Raw genomic sequence first — 22,500 nt, 5'->3', positions numbered from 1 at the left:
CTCAGATCCATGAGGTACCCTGCTAATCACTGGTCTTTCAGAGGTGGTCTCACCAATTCTGACTTCCTGGGTCCTGTCTGTGAGCCAGCTGTCAATCTAGAGAGTTATGCAGGTGTTTATACCCAGTTTGGTGAGTTTGTCAACTACCAGAGTGAGGTATTATGTCAAACACCTTAGCCAGGTCTAGGTAGGCTGTATACACTGTTTCCCTCTCCTCTGTTGCCTTGGTGATCTTCTCAAAGAAGTCTACCGGTTTAGCAGCCATGACCTTCCCTTGACAAAGCAAAACTGGGTTGGGTCCATTGTCTGAGGGTTGCTTATGTCTTTGCTGATTATTTCCATGATAATTTGTTCCATGGCTTTGGCTTTACGTATTAGATTAGTCAGACTAATATGTCTGTAGTTTCCAGGGCAATTGATGGTCCACCCTTTTGAAGTGTGATAACCATTGCAGCCCTCCATTCTCTTGGTACAAAGCCTGTTTTGAGGCTATAGTTGAAAAGTGACTTAAGTGGTCCTGATAGGCCATGTTTCAAGCTATTTATGAGGCATCACGGGATATTGCCGAGGCACATTGAGGCTGTGTTTTTGGCCTTTGTGAGCACTGCCAGGACCTGTTCCCTGTTAATAGTCTGGAGGATTATGCTGGTAGGTGTTTCATGGCAGAAGGCAGGGGGACCTGGGGTTTGAAGTTTGAGCTGAATTTGTCAGACAGCAAATTCGATGTATCTCTGTGCTCACTGAAGGCACCACTGACTACCAGTTTGGAACACCAGTGTGTGCTGCTTTTGAGGTTTCAGACATAGCTGTAGAAGGCCTGTGGTTGTCTTTAGCCTGTGAGGCTATTTTGACTTCATAATTGGCCTTGGTGGACTTAATTAGTCCTCTTAGTTTCCTGTTTAGTTTAATTAGAGAGCTGCTGTCATTATGGGAGTTATTCTTCTTGATGTTAACTATGACTTTTTTTTCCTTTTGTTCTATACCCTGTTAAGGTTAGGATTTCACTAGTGAGGTTTGTTTTTGGCTTACGTCTATTAGGTACAGCAGCATGATTGTACAGAGTGTCTGTGAACAATTTAGCATAGGTTGCTTTGAGCTCGGGGCTGGGACGGGCATTGAATCTTGACAAACTATCTCTTAATAAGATGTGGTTTACATCTATACTGTGATATTCAGTGGGAACAGAGAAATGAAGGAAAATGAGATCCTTGTTTTCTGTGGTTTGTAATAAGAGGCGTTGTGTGAAAAGAGAAAGAAGGGCTAGGATAGCCAATAAGTACTCTAGTTTGGGTAATATGGCGTTTATTGTAGTACTTTTTCTTACTTTGTTGATAGGATGATGTGATACTTTATACTTTATTTTATGTAAACTTAACACTGAGTCAAGCTCAGTGTGTAGATTGAAGGAAAAATGTGGTCTAATTGTTTGACAAGGTATTTTTGGTGTATATCAGATGGTAAGGAATTACCATTAGAGTTCTTAATGACAAGTAGGGATGATACTTTTTTTTTTTTTTTAACTTTACCAAGTAACATGGCATTGGATTTTATCAGATAATGACAGCTTGTTTTTGGCAAGCCAGTTCCAGACAGTGGCATTGTTTTATGTTGTATTGCTTTTGTGGCACATTCCAAAGGAATCTACTAATGAAAAGTGTGAAAAGGAGTGGACCAAGCACAGATCTTCATGGCACACCTTGTGTAGTAGTGCCAGCATGTATAGGTGCGCTAGTATTGACACCATGAAAGTTCTGTTCACTAGATAGTTCCCAAACTGTAAATCTGTACTAGCGGGAAATCCACAGTCAACTAGCTTCTGCTGTAGAAGGGCCTGACCTGCTTTCTCAGAGGCATGCTTGAAGTCTGGAATTATTGTACCAAGATGCATGGCATTGTCTGTCTTTATTAGAATTTGGTTGGTGAGGTAGTAGAGGGCAGTAATTGAGCTATACTGAGTCTAAAACCATGCTTTTTGCCTGATAGTATGTCATGTTTTTTTCTCTTCAAGTATCTGATCATGCACAATTTTTTCTAAGATCTTGGTAAGTGGGCACATATTTGCTACTATCTTGTGTAATCTGTTGCCTATGAGGGTATAGGGACTATAGGAAGAGGTATGACTGGCTTGTTTGATGGTTAACAGGATTACGTTTAGTAGTAAGAAATACTTAAAAATACATGAAAATTAATTTGAGTGTATTAAGCTTCCTAGTTGCAAGCATGTAGGATAAAATAAATGTATAAGAGGGTTGTAACTGAAGTGTTGATGGGTTTCAAATTGAAAGGACAAGTGAAAAGGAGGAACCTTTAGATAAAGCTGTAGTTGAGCTGTTAGGGTAACTATTGATACAGTGTTAACATTTTTTTCAGTAACTTTTTCTCCTTTCTACATCATCCTGTGGCTCCCTACCCAATTCCCTGCATCCATCAATGGGTCTGCAAGCTACCTCCTAACCCCCGAACTTGCTCTAACAGAGCTGTGGCCTATTTGAATCTTAAAAAGGGCATCCTGGGAGTCTAGCTATAAACATCCAAGTTTCCTTTATGACCTATCCAGTTACACCCCCCCCCCCCACACACACACACACACACACGGTTATCATGGTTGCATGCATGGGAGCTTGTGGTATTTCACCTCACCTCCACAGAAGCTCAGCCATATCCCCCCTTTAGGCCACACTTCCCAATAGCAATGTCCCCTGCCACTACCTGAGTTCATTGTAGAAAACTCCCACAAAACTCCCTTCCACCAGGGACTGTAACATCCATCCTTCCCTCCCGCTGCTTCTGTACCCCAAGCTGCTAATTGAGTCCATGTCAACTGGGCAGTAGTTAAGGCTTTATCCCTCTATGTCACTGGAGCAGCCTTACATTCAAGGCTGAATGTATGAACAGGTAAAGAGGCAATAACATTTTTAATGTTGTGTAGCTTTTTAATGTCTAAATTTCTTGTACTTTTTTACAATTTTTAATGTCTAAATTTCATTATCTACTATTTCTAGGGAGCACCTCTTTGGTATTTATAGTTTGCCGGAATTGTTTATCCTGTCCTAGTAGTTTAGTTTGTAAATTTTTGTAGTAGACGACTTTTGATGCATAAGTCTTTTTTCTAGCTTGTTATTTAAAGGCTATGAATGCAGCTTCCTTTCTGGTTTGTGTTTTTACGTTCTTTTATTCTACATTTGCCTATGCCTGTTCTCTTCTGTTTAACAGGTTTTTTGAGTTAGATATGGTGTCATCTGGTTATCATTCCCTGGAAACTTCTTTTCCTAAATGGGAAGAAAACTGCTTGGAAGGGAACCACAAGATTATAAAACATAGAAAGGGCTGAAGTAGGATTAGTTAAAAAGAGCAGACCTATCAATATACTGTAGTAATGTTTGCTGTGATGGTTCAGATAGTGATCTTATTAGCAGCACCTGTCATGGTGTTTTCTTGATTTTTGAGACAAAGAAGAAATGAAAGGAGTGTTGTCACCGATACTTTTTGAAAGGAGCCATAACATTTTCAGCTTATCAAATATGTTTGTCATCTGTATATCTAGCAGTGTGCATTTACTTGTGGATGCATTACCCCATGTACCGTTTTGTACCTTCTGATAACATTGTTATTACTGAGAAATCTTGTAAGCTTATTTCTGTAAGCACCTTTTCAGTCTAGTCTTAAGTGATGTAGAGTAATCATTTTATGTTGTGCAGAATGTGGTAATATGGCATTTACAGTTTATTGTACCAACCACGTTGAAGGGGGGGGATATATACTATGGCAAGTTTTTATATTTGAATAATCGACCAGTTTGGAGCAGAATAAAATAGGATTATAGGAGGTTACTAGGCTATTGGCCCTGAGGCCCTTATAAGCCTAGCCAAGAGTTTAGCCCATGTTTAGACAAATCAGCACCCAAGGGTTATATTTTCTGATGTTCATCGTGTTTCACTGTTGCAGTCATTACATTAGGGTAATCTGCTGGCAGGTTGCCTTCAGTTGGCCTGATTAACAAAGTCTTGGGTCCTGTGTCGGTTGCTGTCCCTTCTTCCATGACGTCAGGTCATCAGGGGTATAAAACATGCAGCCGACGCCATTACATCAGTCTTTCTTGCTGCGCGGTGCCTGAAGCAGAAGCAGTTTGCAAGTGCCAGTCGGCTGACTCCTAAAATTTTCTTTTTCGAGTTTCAGAACTGAAGTCTTCAATTAAAAGCTAAGTACCCCATTGGGGAAACTTTTTCTTGCTCCTTACCGATGTCAGTAAAGGTTAATAATTGTATTACTTGTGGGAAGCAAATACCTCATAAGGATTTTCATTTGTACTGTATTCCTTGCCTAGGCCCAGATCATAACGTGCCTTGCTGTCGGTTTTGTGCTTTATTTAATTAGCACACTATCTGTCGTCAGTACATTTTTGCTTCAAAATATTTCGGTTCTCGGTTTAATTATCCAGAAATGATGTAGGTTAGCCATCCGACTACCGGAATACTGAAAAAAACACAAAGAAAAAGACAGAGACAGGCCGTTGAGGTCCACAACTGCTGACAACGCTTTTCTTAAGCCATTCGCCAGTTCGCTGGTACTCAGTGAGACGCTTGCAGCCCCTGATACCCACTACTTCTGATTCGCAGGCCTCTACTGAGACCCATTCAGTGTCCAGTATGCCGCGAGATGCTTCACATATGGAACCCACGGATGTCTCTACATTGGATGGGTCCGGAGCCGTTGAGCAGACACCGGCTTCTGAGGGTGTATTCAGGCCTACAGACTTGCATATTAAACCGACTCCAACTTCAGTGCTAAGGCCTAAACCTCGATATATGTCTAAAAAAATGACGCCCAGGCCACATGTTCAGACCCCTATGCCTAAAAAAGAAATGATCAAAATGGCTGAAGATTTAATTACTCTAATCAGGGGTAGTCAACCCCCCCCCCCCTCCCCACAAGAGGCCTAGGATTGAATTTGACTATGAATCTTATGAACAGGACTCTGTTTCTTCTGACTCTTCTAATGATCTGGATTTGTCCATACCTACTTATGAGGACTCTGATGCAGAGGATTCCATTCCCTCTGCTTCTCCGCCTGAGGATTTCTCTTTTGGGGAAACTTTACATACCTTAAGGGAGCATTTCCAGTGGGAAAGTCAGGATTTCTCTGAATCCAGAAAGAGGCTTAGGGATTTCCTTCTTTCTCAGCATAGGCCTTTGGCTATACCTCCTGTACTAGATTTTGTTGATGATGTGTTTTCGGAATCCAGTATGGCCCCTGATTCTTTGCCTCCAGCCCCTAGCAAACCAGACAGGTGCTACAGGGTTCCTTAGTCCCACAAATTATTTTTCGAGAAACCTGTTGCAGTCCCTGAAACCATTTCTCAGGGGCCCAGGTGCATTAAGGCTTCTACTGCTAAAAATCCCTACCCCTTCTGATAGAGACTCCAGGGCGCTGGATAGATGGAGTAAAAAGGTTTATACTTCTGCAACCTTAGCAATCAGGGCTTTAAACTGTCAATTCCATATGCTAAAATATCAACAGCATATCATGGGACTGCTTAAACAGAAAATGATGTTGATTTCTGACTGTGTGGAGAATAAAGATTTGCAGGATTTATTGCATTCAGCCGAACAAGTTGGCAAACATGCTTTGCAATTTGCTTTTGATTCTTTAGAGGCCTCTTGTAGGGCTGCTGTTACTGGGTCTGTGCTTAGAAGACATGCTTGGCTTAAGGGGCAATCTCTGCCTGATCATGTTAAAGCAAAACTTTTGGATGCTGCTTTACAGCAGGACTGCCTATTTGGCAATAAGGCTGGAGAAGTTCTAAAAAAGATGGAAGATAAAGCTAAATATATGCAAACTGTGAAATATTTCTTACAAGTGCAACCTCCTAGATTTAGTAGGCATTGGCCTACTAAGAACTGGTCCTTTCCAGCTCCTTCCGGAGCCACTGTGGCCAAACCCAGACATTCCAAAAGCACCAGGTTTCAGTCCCAAGGGACTTTCAGAACTAAGCAATGGGGTGCTTCCACTTCCAAATCTGGAAACAACAAGGCAACATCCTATGGTAAACAGTCTCAATGACTTCCCTTTGAAATTGCCAAGCACTTACCTCTTAGCCACCCCTCTGGGGGAAAAACTGGCTCTTCATTCAAGAAACTGGCAACTTATAACCCAGGACAAATGGGTTTTAAATATAGTGTTCCAGGGATACAGATTTAATTTCCACACACTGCCAACTCCAAACGGGTGGCCAGACCTGCCCCCAAATCAGTGGGCAGAGGCTCAGAAACAAGTTTTTTTCCCTCCTAAACATGGGGGCTATTCAACTAGCACCAGAAGAGGAAAAGACAAATCATGGCGACCAATTCTGGACCTGTCTACTCTAAACACCTTTCCGGACATTCCAAAATTCAAGATGCTGACTCTTCATCAGTTACTTCCTATGCTAGGCAAGGATGCCTAGTTGGCAACTCTCGACTTAAAAGAGGCTTACCTGCATATCCCAATCAGGGAATCTTGCAAAAGATTCCTACGCTTCAAAGCAGGCTGCATGCATTATCAGTTCTCTGCACTGCCCTTTGGCTTGTCAACTGCACCCAGGGTATTCACAAAGTGCCTGGCTCCAGTAATTGCATTTTGCAGGCAAAGAAATATTCAGATATATCCATACCTGGACGATTGTCTAATTCAGGCAGAAAACCAGGCCATTCTTCTAAAACATCTGGCGTTTGTAAAAAGACTTCTAACCTGTCTAGGGTACAGCATAAACGAAAAAAATCTCAACTGGTACCCTCTCAAAAGATTACATTCCTGGGTGCAAGCTTGAATACAACTGCCCAGATGGCTTTCCTTATGCCAGAAAAGCAAATTCATTTGGTGACTTACTTCATACAGGTGGCCACAAAAGCCCTGCTATCTGCAAGGCTAATACTGCAAGCCTTGGGGTTCATGGCCTCCTGCATTCTTCTAATTCCATATGCAAGACTGCATATGAGGAAACTTCAGTGGTATTTAAAAGTGTATGGAGTCAACATTGTCACAGCCTGGAAACAATGATTCCTATCGTACCTTGCCTGCGCCTAGAGTTCCTATGGTGGTCAGAGGCTTGCCACCAAAACAAGGGACTGCAATTCGCACTACCACCTGCCGCCCAAACCCTAACTACAGACGCATCAGACTATGCATGGGGGGCTCATCTGGCAGGGAAGTGTATTCAGGGCAAATGGAGCCCAAATCAAATGCACCTTCATATCAATCAAAAATAAATGCTAGCTGTACAGAATGCACTGACAACCTTCAAGGACTACCTTCATCCAGGACAATTACTGATAAGGACGGACAACACCACAGTTATGTGGTACATAAACAAGCAGGAAGCTACTCATTCCTACCCCCTCTGCAGACTAGCCATGGCATTGTGGAACATGGCCTTGAGCTGCCAAGTACAACTACAAGCTCAATTCCTACCAGGAAAACAGAATGTTCTGGCAGAAGAACTAAGCAGAAATCTCATGGACCCTCACGAATGGAAACTGGAACCACGGATTTTCAACATGTTGACACGCAAATGGGGGAGCCCAGACATAGATCTTTTTGCCTCACCCTAGAACTACCAGTTGGACAAATTTTGCACAAAAACTCATCACAAAAAAAGCCTGGAAAGTGGATGCTGTGTTCTTCAGCTGGAAAAACCTATCAGTCTGTGCCTTTCCCCCTCTGCCTTTGCTCTCCAAAGTTCTACTAAAAGTCAAACAGGATAAACCAAAAATGATTTTGATTGCTCCAGACTGGCCTCGCCAACACTGGTACCCACTCCTGCGCAGTGTGTCACACATTTCTCCATGGCACCTGCCTTAGACACATTCCTTACTGTCTCAGCAGGAGAACCAAATTCTGCCCCCTCAGCTCCAAACATTGAATCTTGCAGCTTAGCTAATCACTTAAATTCCCCCTTAGCATTCCTCAGCAAACCTGTGATTGATGTCAGAAAACCTAGTACTAGAAAATCTTATGCTGGCAAATGGAAAAGATTCTGTGCCTGGAATCAGTCTCAAGGAATGAGCACAGCAGTGCCCAATTTACCTCAGATTTTGCAATACTTAACTGAGATGCTTCATAAGGGCCTGACTTTTTCTTCCATAAAAATCCATGCCTCAGCCATTTCAGCTCATTACAACACAGCCACCCCCCTCTTCTCTGATTCTCTTCTAAAGCAGTATCTCAGAGGGGCCAAAAACTTGAGACCACCCAGGAGAGCTCCAACCCCTGCCTGGGACCTTAACTTTGTATTGGAGAAACTCACTCTACCTCCTTTCGAGCCAGCTGCAACTGCAGACTTAAAATGTCTTTCCTGGAAAACAGCCTTCCTTTTAGCAATCACTTCAGCTAGAAGGATATCTGAATTACAGGCCCTTATAGCAGTGGAGCCTTTCATCATCTTTCATGCGGACAGGGTGTCACTGAGGACCAATTCATCATTCATGCCCAAGGTGGTATCCAGTGTGGCACTTAAACAGTCCATTCATTTGCCAACTTTCTTTCACAATCCACAGAACAAGGGAGAGCGGATTCTGCATTCATTGGATGTACACAGACAACTTAGATTCTACTTGGACAGGACTAAATCTCAAAGAAAATCTGAACAACTGCTGGTAGCATTTGCTGCAGGGGCAGAGGGAAAGGCTATTTCAAAGCAAACTATTTCTAAATGGATAAGCAATTGTATTAATTTCTGTTCTAAGCACCATGGAAAACCTATCACCCAGGGGATCAGATCTCATTCCACCAGGGTTGCATCTACTTCAGCAGCTTTTCTCAGAGGTGTTCCTACCAGGGATATTCTAGAAGCTGCTACCTGGAGTTCAGTTCATACTTTCACCAATCATTATCACTTACCAATTTTCTCTAAATCCAGAGCTGGCTTTGCCACTGCTGTTTTGCAGGGCCTTATAGCTGTTCCTAATGCTGTATAAATCCATCCTCCCAGCCTTAGCTTTGGGAATCTCCCCAAATGTAATGACTTCCACAATGAAACACGATGAACATAGGAAAGTTGTGTACACTTACCATAAATGTAGATATTCGAGTGTATTCACTGTTGCAGTTCTGGTTACCCTCCCTCCAGCCCCCTGTATTCTTTTACTATGCTTAAAATCCTTGGGGGGCACCTGACATCTGGGGCAAGAAAAACTAATGTAATGGCGTCAGCTCCATGTTTTATACCGCTGTCATCCTGACGTCATGGAAGAAGGGACAGCAACTGCAACTGACGCAGGACCCAAGACTTTGTTAATCAGGCCGACTGAGGGCAACCTGCCAGCAGATTACCCTAATGTAATGAGTGCAGCAGTGAATACACTCGAACATCTACATTTATGGTAAGTGTACACAACTGTACTTTTCCCATCCAGTTATCCAGGTTGTGCTTAAAAAGGGGTAAACAGGTACTCTGCTTAATGTGGAGAGGGACTCTATTCCATACATGAGGGAGTCTCTGGAACACAAATCTGTCCCACCAACAAGTCTTATTGATATCACAGACCACATCTGGGTTACTCAAATGGAGCTTGACTTGCAGATATGCAGCAGTCCCATCAAGGCGGGGTCCATGATAGCCTTGTATGCCAGACAGAGGTCACCCCTGAGGAGTCTGTATGAAACCAAGTAGAGGGATAGCACTTTTAGCCTATCTGTGTATGGTAGAAGTTTGAGGCCGTGGATTCTCCTGGTGAGAAACCTCTGTGGTCTCTCCAGCTGCTGCATGTGCTTTGCGAGGTACATGCTGAAAGGTGTGTTGTACTCAATAATGGGCCTTATAAGAGAAGAATACAGGGATGTTATGACCTCCTTGTCCCTGGATGAGATGCCCTTTCTTATGGGGTGGGCCATATAGAAGGGCTTCCGTACCATGGAAGCAACATGGTGGTCAAAAGTCAGGTTGCTATCAACCTGGGTACCCAAATCCCTCATAACTGATTGAGCACTTAGGACATTGTTATTAATGTGATAATTTGTGAGGACGTCACTCTCCCCAAAGTGGATGGTGATGCATTTTTTGGTATACAGCTTGAGGCCATGTTTCTGGCACCAGTCATTTGTCTGAGTGAGATACTCTCGGAGGATGTCCACATCACTAGGGGAATTGATAACAGCACCCAGCTTGCAGTCATCTGCAAACTTGGTCAGCCATAGCCCACTGGTTTTGGCTTGCACCTCAGAAAAGTATATTCCAAACAACAGAGGCCCCAAGACTGAACCCTGGGGTACAACGCTTATTATGGGTCTACTGCTTCAGGTGGCTTCCCTTATTTTGACTACGTGGGTTCTATCAGTGAGCCAGTTTGCTACCCATCTGGTAACATATGGATTGATGGGTCTATTGCTTGAGGTGTCTTCTATCAGTCAGCCAGTTTTCTACCCATCTGGTAACATATGGATTGATGTATGTTGAGAGAGTTTATCTATTATGCCCGAGTGGAGAATAGTGTTAAAGGCTTTGGCCAAGTCAAGTAGGCAGTGTGCACCATCTTCCCCTCATCCATGGCTTTGGTGACTGTCTCAAACAAGTTGACTAAATTTAGCAGACACGACATCCCCTTGATGAAGCCAAACTGTGTGGGATCCAGTGTTTGAAGGTTGCCAATGACCTTGTTAATGAGGTCCATGATAATCCGTTCCATGGCCTTGCAGATCAGGCTAGTTAGGCTAACGGGTCTATAATTTCCTGGATTGGTGGACACTCTACCTTTGTGTAAAGGGATGACAGTGGCTGTCTTCTACTCAGCTGGGACGAAGCCAGTACTTGGGCTTTGGTTGAATAGGGTGTCTAATGGTACTGCAACTTCCTGCCTGAATTCACGTAGGATGCAGCCTGGGATGTTATCGGGTCCCTTGGAGGTTGTATTTTTTGCCTTTGAGAGAGCAGTGATAACCTGTTCCCTAGATATAGGGGGGGAAGGGGGCAGGTACTGGGGATGTCCTGATTTACTGATGGGGGGGGGGGGGGATGCAGAGAGGTAAAGTTTTCACTGAATCTGTCAGACAGCAGGTTTGCTATATCTATGACATTTGTATATGTTATTGACCACCAGTTCTGAACAGATCTAGATGCTTCCTCTGAGGTTGCAGACATATGTGTAGAAGGCCTTATGATTGTCTCTAGTAGATGTGGCCAATATGGATTCAAAGTTTTCTTTGGAGGATTTCACTAGTGCTCTTTTTTGCTTGTTCAGGCTAAGGAGACATTGCTTCCAATGGGGCACCTGCTCCTTCTTGGTCTTGGACAGCAATTTTTTCCTTTTGTTATAGAGTTTATTTATTGCAGATGTCCACCAGACAGGTTTACTCTTCCTTGTGGAGGATGATTTAGTCATGTTGGGTATTTCTGATTCCATGCATCTATATAAATGCTCATATAGTGGCTTGATGTAGTTTTGGATATTGGTGCCAGTTCCTATAGTGGGGGAGGGGACTATGAAGCTGTTTATACCATCCCTCAGGAGGCTGTAATCAGCTTTGGAGAAGCTTTTATGTCTGATCCTAGCTAGAGGGGGATTGGGGGAGATGGTGGCTTCAAAAGTGCCCACTTTGCAGTTGGATCTTACCAGGGAGGATGATACTATAGGGATGCTGCAGTGGTTACTCATGTTGGTCAGTACCAAGTCCAAGATATTGTCACCCCTTGTGGGGGTATCGCCTAGCTGTTCTAAGGCATTTGCATTGACAAAATCAAGGAATCTCTGGGCATTTGTGTTCTGGCATGAGTAGTTCTTCCAGTCTATGTTTGGGAAGTTAAAGTCACCCAGGATCAGGGTAAAGTGTTGAATCTTGATAGATTTGAACAGGTCCAAGTAGGCGGATTGGGCATCTTGAGTCAGATATGGGGGCCGGTAGATAGCTATGATTTGAATTGGGGTCTTGTCAATGGTTAACTGCACCTGGAGTGTCTCCTGTGCATCATAATGTTTGACTAGCCTGGAGTTGTGTATGTCTTTAATGTATATTGAAACTCCACCTCCTTTGGCTTTACTGCCCACAGTTTGGTTTCTGAATGTATGATAGGATGAATAACCAGGTAAGGCTGGGGTGCTCTCTGCAGCTCTGAACCAGGTTTCTGTAACAGCACAGATGTCAGCATTTTCCAGGGTTAGGAATGCTTGCAATGAGGGCATGTTTCATGTTTAAACTCCTAGCATTTAGCAGCATGACCTTTAATTTGTGTTTTGTTGAAATTTTTATGTTGGTAGTTTTAACCTCATCACTTTACCTAAAAAAGGCACTATAGGGGAAGCAAGAGCCTTTGCCAGAAGCTTGAAGCCCAGGTGAGACAGATGCAGGCCATCTCAGGCAAAGCATTGTGGTCTGTCAGTCATATCTTCTCAGGCTGTCGGGTACTGGATCAACCTGGAATGACACCAGAAACTAAGCCAATTGTTAAAGTCAATCATTTTCTGTTTGTATGGGGCATCATTCTAGGTGACGACAGAATGCTAGGGACATACCTGCCTGGGACACACAATCAGCGAGCTCAGTCATGTCTCTCTTCATATAGTCCAGAGAGGTACGTCTCAAGTCATTCACGCTAATATGGACTATGACAGAGTCATCACAGTACCTGTTGTTGAGAGACTTTAGTGTGCATGTGATATGGCGGATTCTGGCACCTGACAGATAACTAACTGTGACTTTCTCCTTATCCAGCCTGGTGAGAGGCACATCTGTGTATCTCACAATGGAATCTCCTATGACTAATATGTTGGGTTTATGGTGAATCCTTAGCGGTTGTGAGACACAGGTGTGTGGAGTGCTGTGGAGATCGCGTGTGTTTTTGCCTCAGAGGTCTCCTTTGTTTGGGTATGTTTATATGGTGGACCTCTGCATATGTAGGTGTGTGTTGTGTAGGTGTGGGTGGTGTTTGAGGTGTAGTGATTGTATTGACAACTTTTTCAGTGCCAGATATACTGGCTTGAGGGGGAGAGAGCTTGGACTCTAGGTTCCTAATGTAATTGCATCTCTCACAAATTGTGTTCCTAGGTGGTGGTAGATGGTTGTCCGTGTATGTAGAATTATTTGTTAATACTAGTATTAGGGGTAAGTTGAAATGCTTTGTTTACCTGTGTAAGAAGCCCCCACTAGCCTAGTTGCCAGGTCTGTTGTCCATAAATGCATGATATGACTGGGTATTGTGAGTGGACAAGCATTAGGCGTCTTAACCAAAATTCAGTTCTAGTTAGAACCTATGGATTTTGCTAAATAGGCCATGCTTCAGTTGGAGCCCATTTATTGTTCACCCTGCAGGCATTCAGATAGGCAATAGTGTAGTTCACTTTTTGCATAGCAGGTTATGCAGGGCATGGGTTTAGTTAAATACCATCACTCACTATTTGTTACTGAAGTAAGTACATATATGTAGGTATTAGACCGCCCGCTTTTGTGTTTCTAAGTGTGATCAATTTTATACACATGATTAAGAGCTTTTTCTTGCTGTACAACTCGTTGATTACAGCTATACACAAGGTTTGTGGGGATGAGTAATTAAAGTATTTCAGGATGGAACTTCTTATTGATGGCCTGTAATTTCAGAGAGTGCATTTGATGGACTAGTAGTAAGCATGTTAAAGTAGTACTGAATTAAGTCGGTGTCGGGCTACTCCGCTACTGTATGTGGTTTTGTATAAAAAGCATGAGAAGAAAGATTGTAATAACAAACCAGGTATATTTAGAGAAAGATACATTTATTTGTGATTGTTAAATAGCTCCAAAAAGGTTTATTGAATATATTACTGAGGTGAAGTATAATATGTGATAATAGCTAAATGGAATTAGGGTATTAGAACGAGATAAATGTAATTTGTTGTGTTAGTGTAGTTGTAGCTAAATGGAATTTGGGTATTAAACTGAGATAAATGTAGGTCTGTTAGTGCAGTAGTTGTATGGTGCAATGTTGTTGATTTAGAAATGTAAGGTAGTTATAAAACGTGTTGGATATACTTAAGAAGTAATCCACAACTGTGTATTGGTATATCAGGATTTACCCATGGTTGGTGTAGTCTGATCATGAAGGTGAAGCACAAGTGATTAAACAAAGCCAACTGTGGGTAAATCCTGATATAGCCTCAAACAAGAGTGGATTATTGCTTTTTTGCAATGACATTACTTAAGAAAGAAAGAAATTGCTTACCTTTCTTAAGTAATGTCTTTGTATAACAACACTTCAGTCTTTTTCCCTGTGTTTCCTTGTTTACTGCTGTACTGTGCATGGGACTTGCGATCCCATGCTTGCACAGTACATCATTGCAGTGCAGAAGAAGCGGTGGAGAAGAGAGAACCTTTGTTGCTGTTTTTATGTTTAAAAAGTCAGAATTTTATGAGGGACAGCTGAGGTATGCAAGGAAAATCAGGAATGTTTCAGTTTCAGTTTTAGTTTTGCAGAACGTACTTTATTTTTGTTGTAATTTGCTGTCCCCAGCATATGCCAATAGAAATTTGGCCACTCCTTGGTACTTCAGCAGCCAGATGTTTTTCTGTTGGTGTATACCCAATTTATAAAAATCACACTGGTTGGGGCGACCAATCAGCATGCTCATTTTTGAATAGTAGAAAGCATTCTTTGTATTGCTGTTTCTGTGTAATAATAATTTTAACAGTAACTATTGCTTAATGTTTAATTGTTCAATTAAGTAACAACAACAGTATTCTGAGATGACCGACTATAGGAACAGTTGTTTGGTAGATGCATTTCAGTGTAGAGGTGTAATGTTTGCTACTTTAACAGTATTGTTATCTGCTTGGAAATTATTATGTGTGTTTTCAACTGGGCTGGTTTGAGTCATCCTAAGTGGGTATGGATAGATTTCTGTATAAATACGGAGAGGTAGGGTGGCTGGAAATGTGGGTAGGAAGTGAAGTTGACCACACCACCCCCTTAGCAGGAGTCATTCAGTCTGCACATATGCAGTTGTGAGATCACTGGACAGCTTGACAGTGTAACAAACAAAAGGTTAAATAGTAAAAAAAGTAAAATATGTAAACGTGCACTACTGCTACATCCAAACAGTGACCTAAAATAAGTTAGTGGCCTCAAACATAAACAAAGCAGTAGTAGCCAAAATCAGTAGTGTCTGGAAAAACAAATGTGAGTGAAATGCCATAAGTGAGTTAACAGCAATAAGAGGAGCTGCTGGATAACACCCTGAACTGGGTATGAGTAACTATGCATGTTAAAACTAGCAGCTTGTTGTGGGGCTACATAAGTAGACCACATCAGACTGTGCCCGTTATGGCATGTCTTAGATGGGGGCTCCAAGAATTTCATCTTTGGGTAAGCCTCCTCAAACAGGTGCCAACTTGAATTGTTGTCTGCTGGGAAACAAAGCAGTAAAGTATGTTAGCCTAAATACCAGGAATGTCTGCATTAGACACAGTGCTTACATGCAATATCTACCAGTGCTGTAATACTGTACCTGTGTAAGAGTGTAAGAAATGGTAGTGAAATGATAATCATCAGCATATGTAACTGTATAATAGATACATTATACCAGCAATATGACAGCTCTGTATGTGAAATACAAAAGCATTCATTGTAAGACTCATTAGACTACAGTACAATGCTACCAGTATATGTGAAAGTCACCCTTGGAATAATATGACACAAGCCTATGGCTGTCACAAGTTTCATTAACAAAATGTTGAAGTGAGTCATGCACAGCAGAATTACTAGTGTTAGCAGACAGAATAGGAGAACAGTAATGCATGTCAGTAAACAGTAATATTAACAAAAATGGGAGAAAAGCAATAAAAAGATTATTTCGATTCCCGGCTGGAGTGCGGGGATTGCCTTCTGTGTGGAGTCTGCATGTCCTCCCCGCGGTTATGTGGGTGTTCGAAAGACATGCGTAAATAGGCGTGCCCTTGTTGAAGGTTGAACATCGAGCTGGCACCTCGGCGTTCGTGAAAATCAACTGCCAATCATTAGCGGACCGGAGTTCCGCTGTGGCGACCCCTAACCAGGAAAAGCCGAAAGACAACAACAACAACATAAATGCATATCTATAGACTCTGATAATAATAATTAAAAAAACTGTTATACTACAGATGAACACCAGCAGTATACGTGACAGTCAGCCCAGGAGGAATACGATATAAAACCTGCTCATCCCACCTCAGTACCACACTAAGCATGCTGGAAACAAATATGTTCCAGGTGACTTTTGGGTAAGAGAGTAGTGGTACCTGGATTGACAGGATGAGGATGTGAAAGGCCTGCAATGGACCTGCTGTTGGTAATAGCCATACTACCTAAGACTGCACCCCAACCATGATAACAGGATTCACTAAAACCTCAACCGTTCAAAGTCCAGTGGATAAACTAAGGACCTGGTGAACTCTCCTCACTCAGGACTCCTGCATTCAGAAGTGGCCTTAAGACAACTGGTGCCCTAGGCAAAAGGGCTCCATGGTGCCCCCCACCACACTAACTGGTGCCCCCATCCTGATCTACCTACACCAAATAAATACTGGAAAAGAGCCCCTGCTAGATCAGTGCCCTAGGCTGCCGCCTAGTTGGCCTATGCCTAAGGCCGGCTATGCGTGCATTACTTCAGGTCAAGGCAGCCCCGATATCCCAAAGTGATACCACAGAGCCATGGCAGGCAGATTTAAGGGTAGGTCAGTTATTAGACGCACTCTGGCCATTCAACAAAAGGATGAATGGTGACTGCACCCTGGGATATAAACATGCTGCATAAGCAAAATGTTGAACAAAGTAAGTCATGCACAGCAAAAGCTCTAATGTCAGTCAGCATACAGATCAGAAGGACATCGGAGCTTGTCAGAAAACATAACACTGTAATACTGATCGCACTTGTGATGAAAATAGACTAGTAATCTAAGAAAATTGGTACAATACAAAGCTATTAGCAGTTATTTTGTTTTCCAGCCATTTGTTCCACAAAAAAAGGTATAAATAGATGACGAAGGGCACAGTGAGACAGGGTAATATGCAAACAAGAGGGATAATGAAAACTGAGTTTACAATAGATAGTGTTCGGTGACATGGTGACAGTGAACAAGTAGTGTGACTGTGAAGTGATTACACCAAGTGCTTCTCTTTACTATGTAATCAAAACTATTAAATCACAGATACGTTTGATATTACACTACACTGTGCTAAGTAAGCAAAACAATTACATCACAAGCAAAGACAGACCAGTACTAGGTGAACTAAACAATCAAATACAGCCCAGTACTAGGTAAGCAAAGCAAGGCCATTACAAGCAAATACTGCCTAGTAATAGGCCAGCAAAACAAGGAGGCTACACTAATGTCTAATATTAGACTGTAGTATAGTAAATAAACTAAACAAGATCATCACACTATTTTGTACCATTAGACTGTGCCCACCACTCAGAGGTAGTTGATCATTCCATGCTTGCATAGTTCTGAGATAGCGGTCAACTTGACAGTACAACCTTCAAAAGGATAAGAAGTGTACTTTGCTGACTAAAACAATGAAAACAGAAATAAGAAGTAAAAAAGTAAAATATGCATAACTACTTCATCTGTACTGTAACCTCACCAGAAGCAAACCAGTAGTAGCCAAGTGATTGTGATGGGAGAAACAAATGAGAATGAAATATTGGGAGAGGGGTAACACCAGTAAGAGGGGACAGTACAGGATAATGGCCCAGGACTGGTTAACAGTAGTTTATGTGTATTACAAATGAGCAACTGTTTGTGCCTGTTATGACATACCTTGGGAAAGAGTAGCTAAGATGAACTTGTCTGATGGATGCGTTCCGAAGTTTTCATCCTTAAAGGTTCCTCAGACAGCAGCTACTGACTTAAATTGTTATCTGCTTAGGTAACAGTAGCAAAAATGATCCTGCAACTGCTACTGCTCTGTGAAGTTGGGGGAGGGGGGGGGGGTCCAAGAATTTCCTCCTCAGTAAGGCTCCTTGTGCTGTAGCCATCAACTTTGTTGTCTACTATATTTTGTTAGTCATCTGTGTGTCACGCAAAGTACATATAAGTGGGTAATCAGCAATAACAAAAATAAAGCTTTAAGCCGTATATTCAGTCATTCCAGCTAATTAACAGAGACCTGAGTTTCTTTTCAGTATGACTTTTTCTTTTTCCATTATATCATTTATGTAGCTTTATAGTTGCTAGGTTGAAAATGTTGATTTTCTGGCTAACTTATACAGTCACTAACATGTTTACCTTAAACACTTTTTGTAGGTGGATGTAGGAGTGGTACACTTTACCCCACTGGTACAGCCGCAGATCAGCCAGCCATTCAAACTGGTGGAGAAGGTTGTCCGAAGCGTCTTTAACTTTAGGAGGAAGTACTGTCGACGGGGAGTAGAGTAAGTGAGGCTGAATCACTAGGATAATGCAGAATATGAATGTCTGCTTTCTTTTTTTTTTTTTTTTTTTTTTTTTTTTTTTTTTTTTTTTTTTTTTGTGGTGCTTTAAATTAAATTCCAATCTTCCCATACACCACAGAAGATCCATCAGGAACTGCTGACCACTGGCAAAATAAACACACACACACACACACGAACTTTGGATGAAGCGCTTCTTGTAAAAGACATATTTTTCTGTTCTGTGTTAGCAGATAACACACAAGAAAATTAATTCTGAACAGTGTTCAAAAAGTATTAAAAAAAAAAAAAAGGAATTGCATTGTTTATTTTTTGACTTGATGCCAGTAGTTGGTTTATTTCTAAAACTGGCACTTAAAGTATGTCTGTTGCAAGGAGAAAATAAAAGTTTTTGTTTTCAAGCTGTTAGCTACAGTAGGCAGAATTTCCATATGTTTGTTCCAGTCATGTGCATCACAAATGATCAGGAAATGGAAATTTAATTCAACAGTTCTGTATTGTGTACCCCAAAATATTCTTTTCCAGCTCATAACAAAAAAAAATCAAAAATGTTTTGAGGTAAACAGTTTTGCTTAGCAATGTGCTAGTTATTTTAAAGCATGTATGCCATCCATATATTTCACTAGCTCTTACATTGTAAGTCCCTCCCCCATAGTATTTAAATTTCTTCATTGTGTGTCTTGAAATACTGCAATCTAACAAAGCAGTGCACAGAGCAAAACTACACACTGTTTTAACAAAGAATCATGCAGCAAAAGGTACCAAAAACCCAGGTAAAATGCAGAGTTCCCTATAGATTTGTAATTTGTAGCTGTTTTTATGTTATGCGCTAGCAAAGTATATTTTGGGGTGCACAATGCAGAAATATTGAATTAAGTATACATTTCCTTATGAATTTTAATATAACCAGAGCATTGAAATAGAGATGACAGCAAGCAAAGCAAATGAAATATAGCCACACAAGACAACACACGGGGCTACCACAAAGCACATATTGCTCAACCCAGATACCAGAGTACAGAGAGGGACACAAGATACGAATACCACAAAGAAGTGGCAGCACATAACTGTATGTGAACAGGTATACCCTGCACATATATGACAAAAAGATCATGTGAGTGTACTAGGGAGAAACGTGCAGCTCTGCAGAAAAGGCAATTATACCAGTAACAATACAGATGACAGTCAGCATTTAAACGGATAGAATGACAGCGGTTTAAAATTTAAAAAATAGTATACAGGTAAACAGATAGAAAGATATACAAAAGTCCAAGGTATTATAGGTATGGACGGACATACACAGACACCTTATATTTTGACCTGTGGTCACACAAGGAGGCCTCTTAACTGTCTCCCAGTGTTACCACCCTGTCAAACACCTACTCCCACATTGTGAGGTGTGGTATAATGACCCACAGCAGAAGTACCAGGAGATGAAAGAGAAAACATAAGATGATACCATCAGAGGTGGGACCATTAGTGCAGGTAGTCACAGTGGCCAGTTGACCACACATGTAATCTGGCCAGTCCCTTGCTGTTTGAGAGGCCTGCAGCATACGGGGAAACTATGTTACACAGACTGTGCAAAGTATAATGGCTGCCTAGATGTTATCCTAGCTGGAAGCTTCAGAATATTTTGAGCTATCATCTTTCGGCCTTTCTGTCTCCTGGATTTGCCTCAGTTGATCACCTCCTGGGGTTTCCTCAGAGCTTAGCCAGGGCATGCACCTTAAGCCTCTTGTGTTGCTGACAGATGATTCCCCTTCCGAAGTTGTCACGATGGCTCACTAACAAAGTTCTCAAAGCAGAGGGTTGCTGGAACAGTTGTGACAAGTTCTCCCAGAGGGGCTACACTGCCTGCACCCCAGCGGACTCCACCTCATCCCAAATGGGTACCACAACCTTTATTTACATCTCGTACTGCTATTCCTGACAGTCATTCATTCTTCTGGCAATTTGAAAGGCTCATACAGAGAAGTAACATCCTTGACTAGTAAAAGTCAAGTGAGAAACACGTGTACTGCAACCTGGCCAGCAGACTCACACAGAGACAGCAAACAGGGTCATTGTAATGATGCAGTGCAGTGTTACAGATGTGTCACTGAAGGTGAGCAACCACATAAATGACTGACAGATATTACAACAGGCACTCATGTAATTCACATGGCAGTGGATTATCAACTGTACCAGTGACATCTTTTGACTGACCACATTTTTGTGCATGATAAATACCTAGCACAGTGGTCTGCAGGTAGGTCCTTTTTACAGTTTTAGGCCTCTGCTGGAGCACAATCAGAAGCAATGGAATGTGGAAGTGTCCTAGACCCCACATGTAGGGTTCTAATTTATGATTGTCAACTTTACACTCATCCACTGATTTGGCAGACAGTGAGAGGCCTGAAAGAGGTGCACCCTTGCAGCCAATTTGGGGCTGCATCCCAGGGTGTAGTCACCATTCATCCTTTTGTTGAATGGCCATAGTGCATCTAATTACTGTCCTACCCTTAAATCTGCCAGCCATGGCTCTCTTGTAGCACTTAGGACTCGGGCATTACTTCAGGTCAAGGCAGGCCTGATAGCCCAGAGTGAGGAGAGTTCACCAGGTCCTCACTTTATCCACTGGACTTCGAACAGTTGAGGTCTTAGGGAATCTTGTTGTCATGGATGGGAGGGTGCAACCTAAGGAAGTATGGCTGTTACCAACAGCAGGTCCATTGCAGGCCTTTCACATCCTCATGCTGTCATTGCAGGTACCAGTACTCTCTTACCCAAAAGTCACCTGGAACATATTTGAAGTGCAACTTTGTAGCATTCAAAAAGCAACCAGCAGCACCAGCTTACAGGGTACACTACTTCAGCATGAAAAGGTAGGTAAGAGACCTGGGTACTTGGTTGGATAGCTTCCTCATGTTTGACCATCACATTGGGAAGGTGGTTAGGAAATCCTTCTACTTTTCACAGATCATAGCAAAAGATATTTCTTGTAGATCAAGAGAAGTCCTCACTTCCTTGAATTCCTGACTGATTAGCCCCATCAGTGAGTACATTGACCCCTCTGGGATGTACCATACTAAGTATATTAAGCAATTAGAAAGACTCCAGAGTTTTTTAACTAAAAAAAAAGATCTTGGGCTTAAAAGACCTGAGCTACTGAGAGAGACTGGAAGCTTTATCTCTATATTCACTATCATACAGAGTTTTTGCTTATAGGGTTATAATGGATTTGGTAGTCCAAGAAGTCATATACCTCCAAACATTAAACAGCCCTACTGACACTAGGGCCAGCAATCTAAATATATCCAACAAGTAAATGAAGAGAAGGTAGAGGGTTAGATTTGTCATGCAGTGACTACTCTTCTCTAGAGCAAACTTAATCTACAGGTTAAGCATTGTGACACACTGAGGACTTAAAAAAGGGTTGTACAACTGGATGTGTATTCATACATTCACCCTTGATATGTCTGGCCTTACCTTCCTTGAATAGGGAGACGAAGCCTAAATGCAAGAACTAACAAGGCAGTAATGGTCTTTGGGGTTCAGTTGCCTTGTAACGTCTCTGAACCTGTGACACTCAGGATCCCATCAGGTCTGTTTTCATGGCTTCTATAGTCAGCTACCATATGGCCTGCTGTAATTTTTACTGCATTGATGCTTTAGCAAAGGCAGCAAGTTCTGGCATATGCCTACACAAAGTAGTGTGGCTCAGTCTCTTGGTCTTGAAGAAGGAACTTAGGCAGGCTATCCTGAATAAACTTTCCATGGAGGTCCTGTTCAGACAACCCTTGAGGGGGCTTCTCAGTAATGTCCTGAAGAGGAGCATTCTCTACTTTGGAGAGGATTAATAATCCTTCATTCTGCTTCCATCTTCTTTGAGGTCTTATCTTCCTTCCAAGAAGTAAAAGACCTCCACAGATTGAAGAAAGTTAGTAAGCCTCTGACATTCCTGCCCCTTGGTGCCAGCTACGTTGCCTTCAGGGCCAGTACCAGTGGCCCATCAGTCAAAATCCTGACTGTTGCCTAGGACTTTCTGGAGAAGAAGGTAGATTCTCAAAGTTTGCCTTCGCTTGGAGGGCTATCATAAAAGACCAGTAGGTTGTAAACAAAAAAGGGTTTTTTTTAATTTTGGAAAAAAAGGGG

General features: G+C 42.0%; 1 protein-coding gene across 7 annotated transcripts in view; it reads left to right on the top strand.

The window, feature by feature from the left end:
* The window catches only part of TFB1M (transcription factor B1, mitochondrial), a 796,864-nt gene that overhangs the window by 735,749 nt on the left and 38,615 nt on the right, over nt 1-22,500 (top strand). For all 7 annotated transcript variants that reach the window (XM_044063432.1, XM_044063422.1, XM_044063418.1 and 4 more), the window contains one exon: nt 18,218-18,345. In XM_044063432.1, coding sequence (XP_043919367.1) covers nt 18,218-18,345 — 128 coding nt within the window. The remainder of the gene's footprint in view (nt 1-18,217; nt 18,346-22,500) is intronic.

Source organism: Protopterus annectens, chromosome 1.part0 (assembly GCF_019279795.1).
Source record: "Protopterus annectens isolate FY-2018-M chromosome 1.part0, PAN1.0, whole genome shotgun sequence".
Lineage (NCBI taxonomy): Eukaryota > Metazoa > Chordata > Ceratodontiformes > Protopteridae > Protopterus > Protopterus annectens.
Note: the sequence above shows the minus strand (reverse complement) of the source record. Positions and strands in the feature narration are given on the sequence as shown.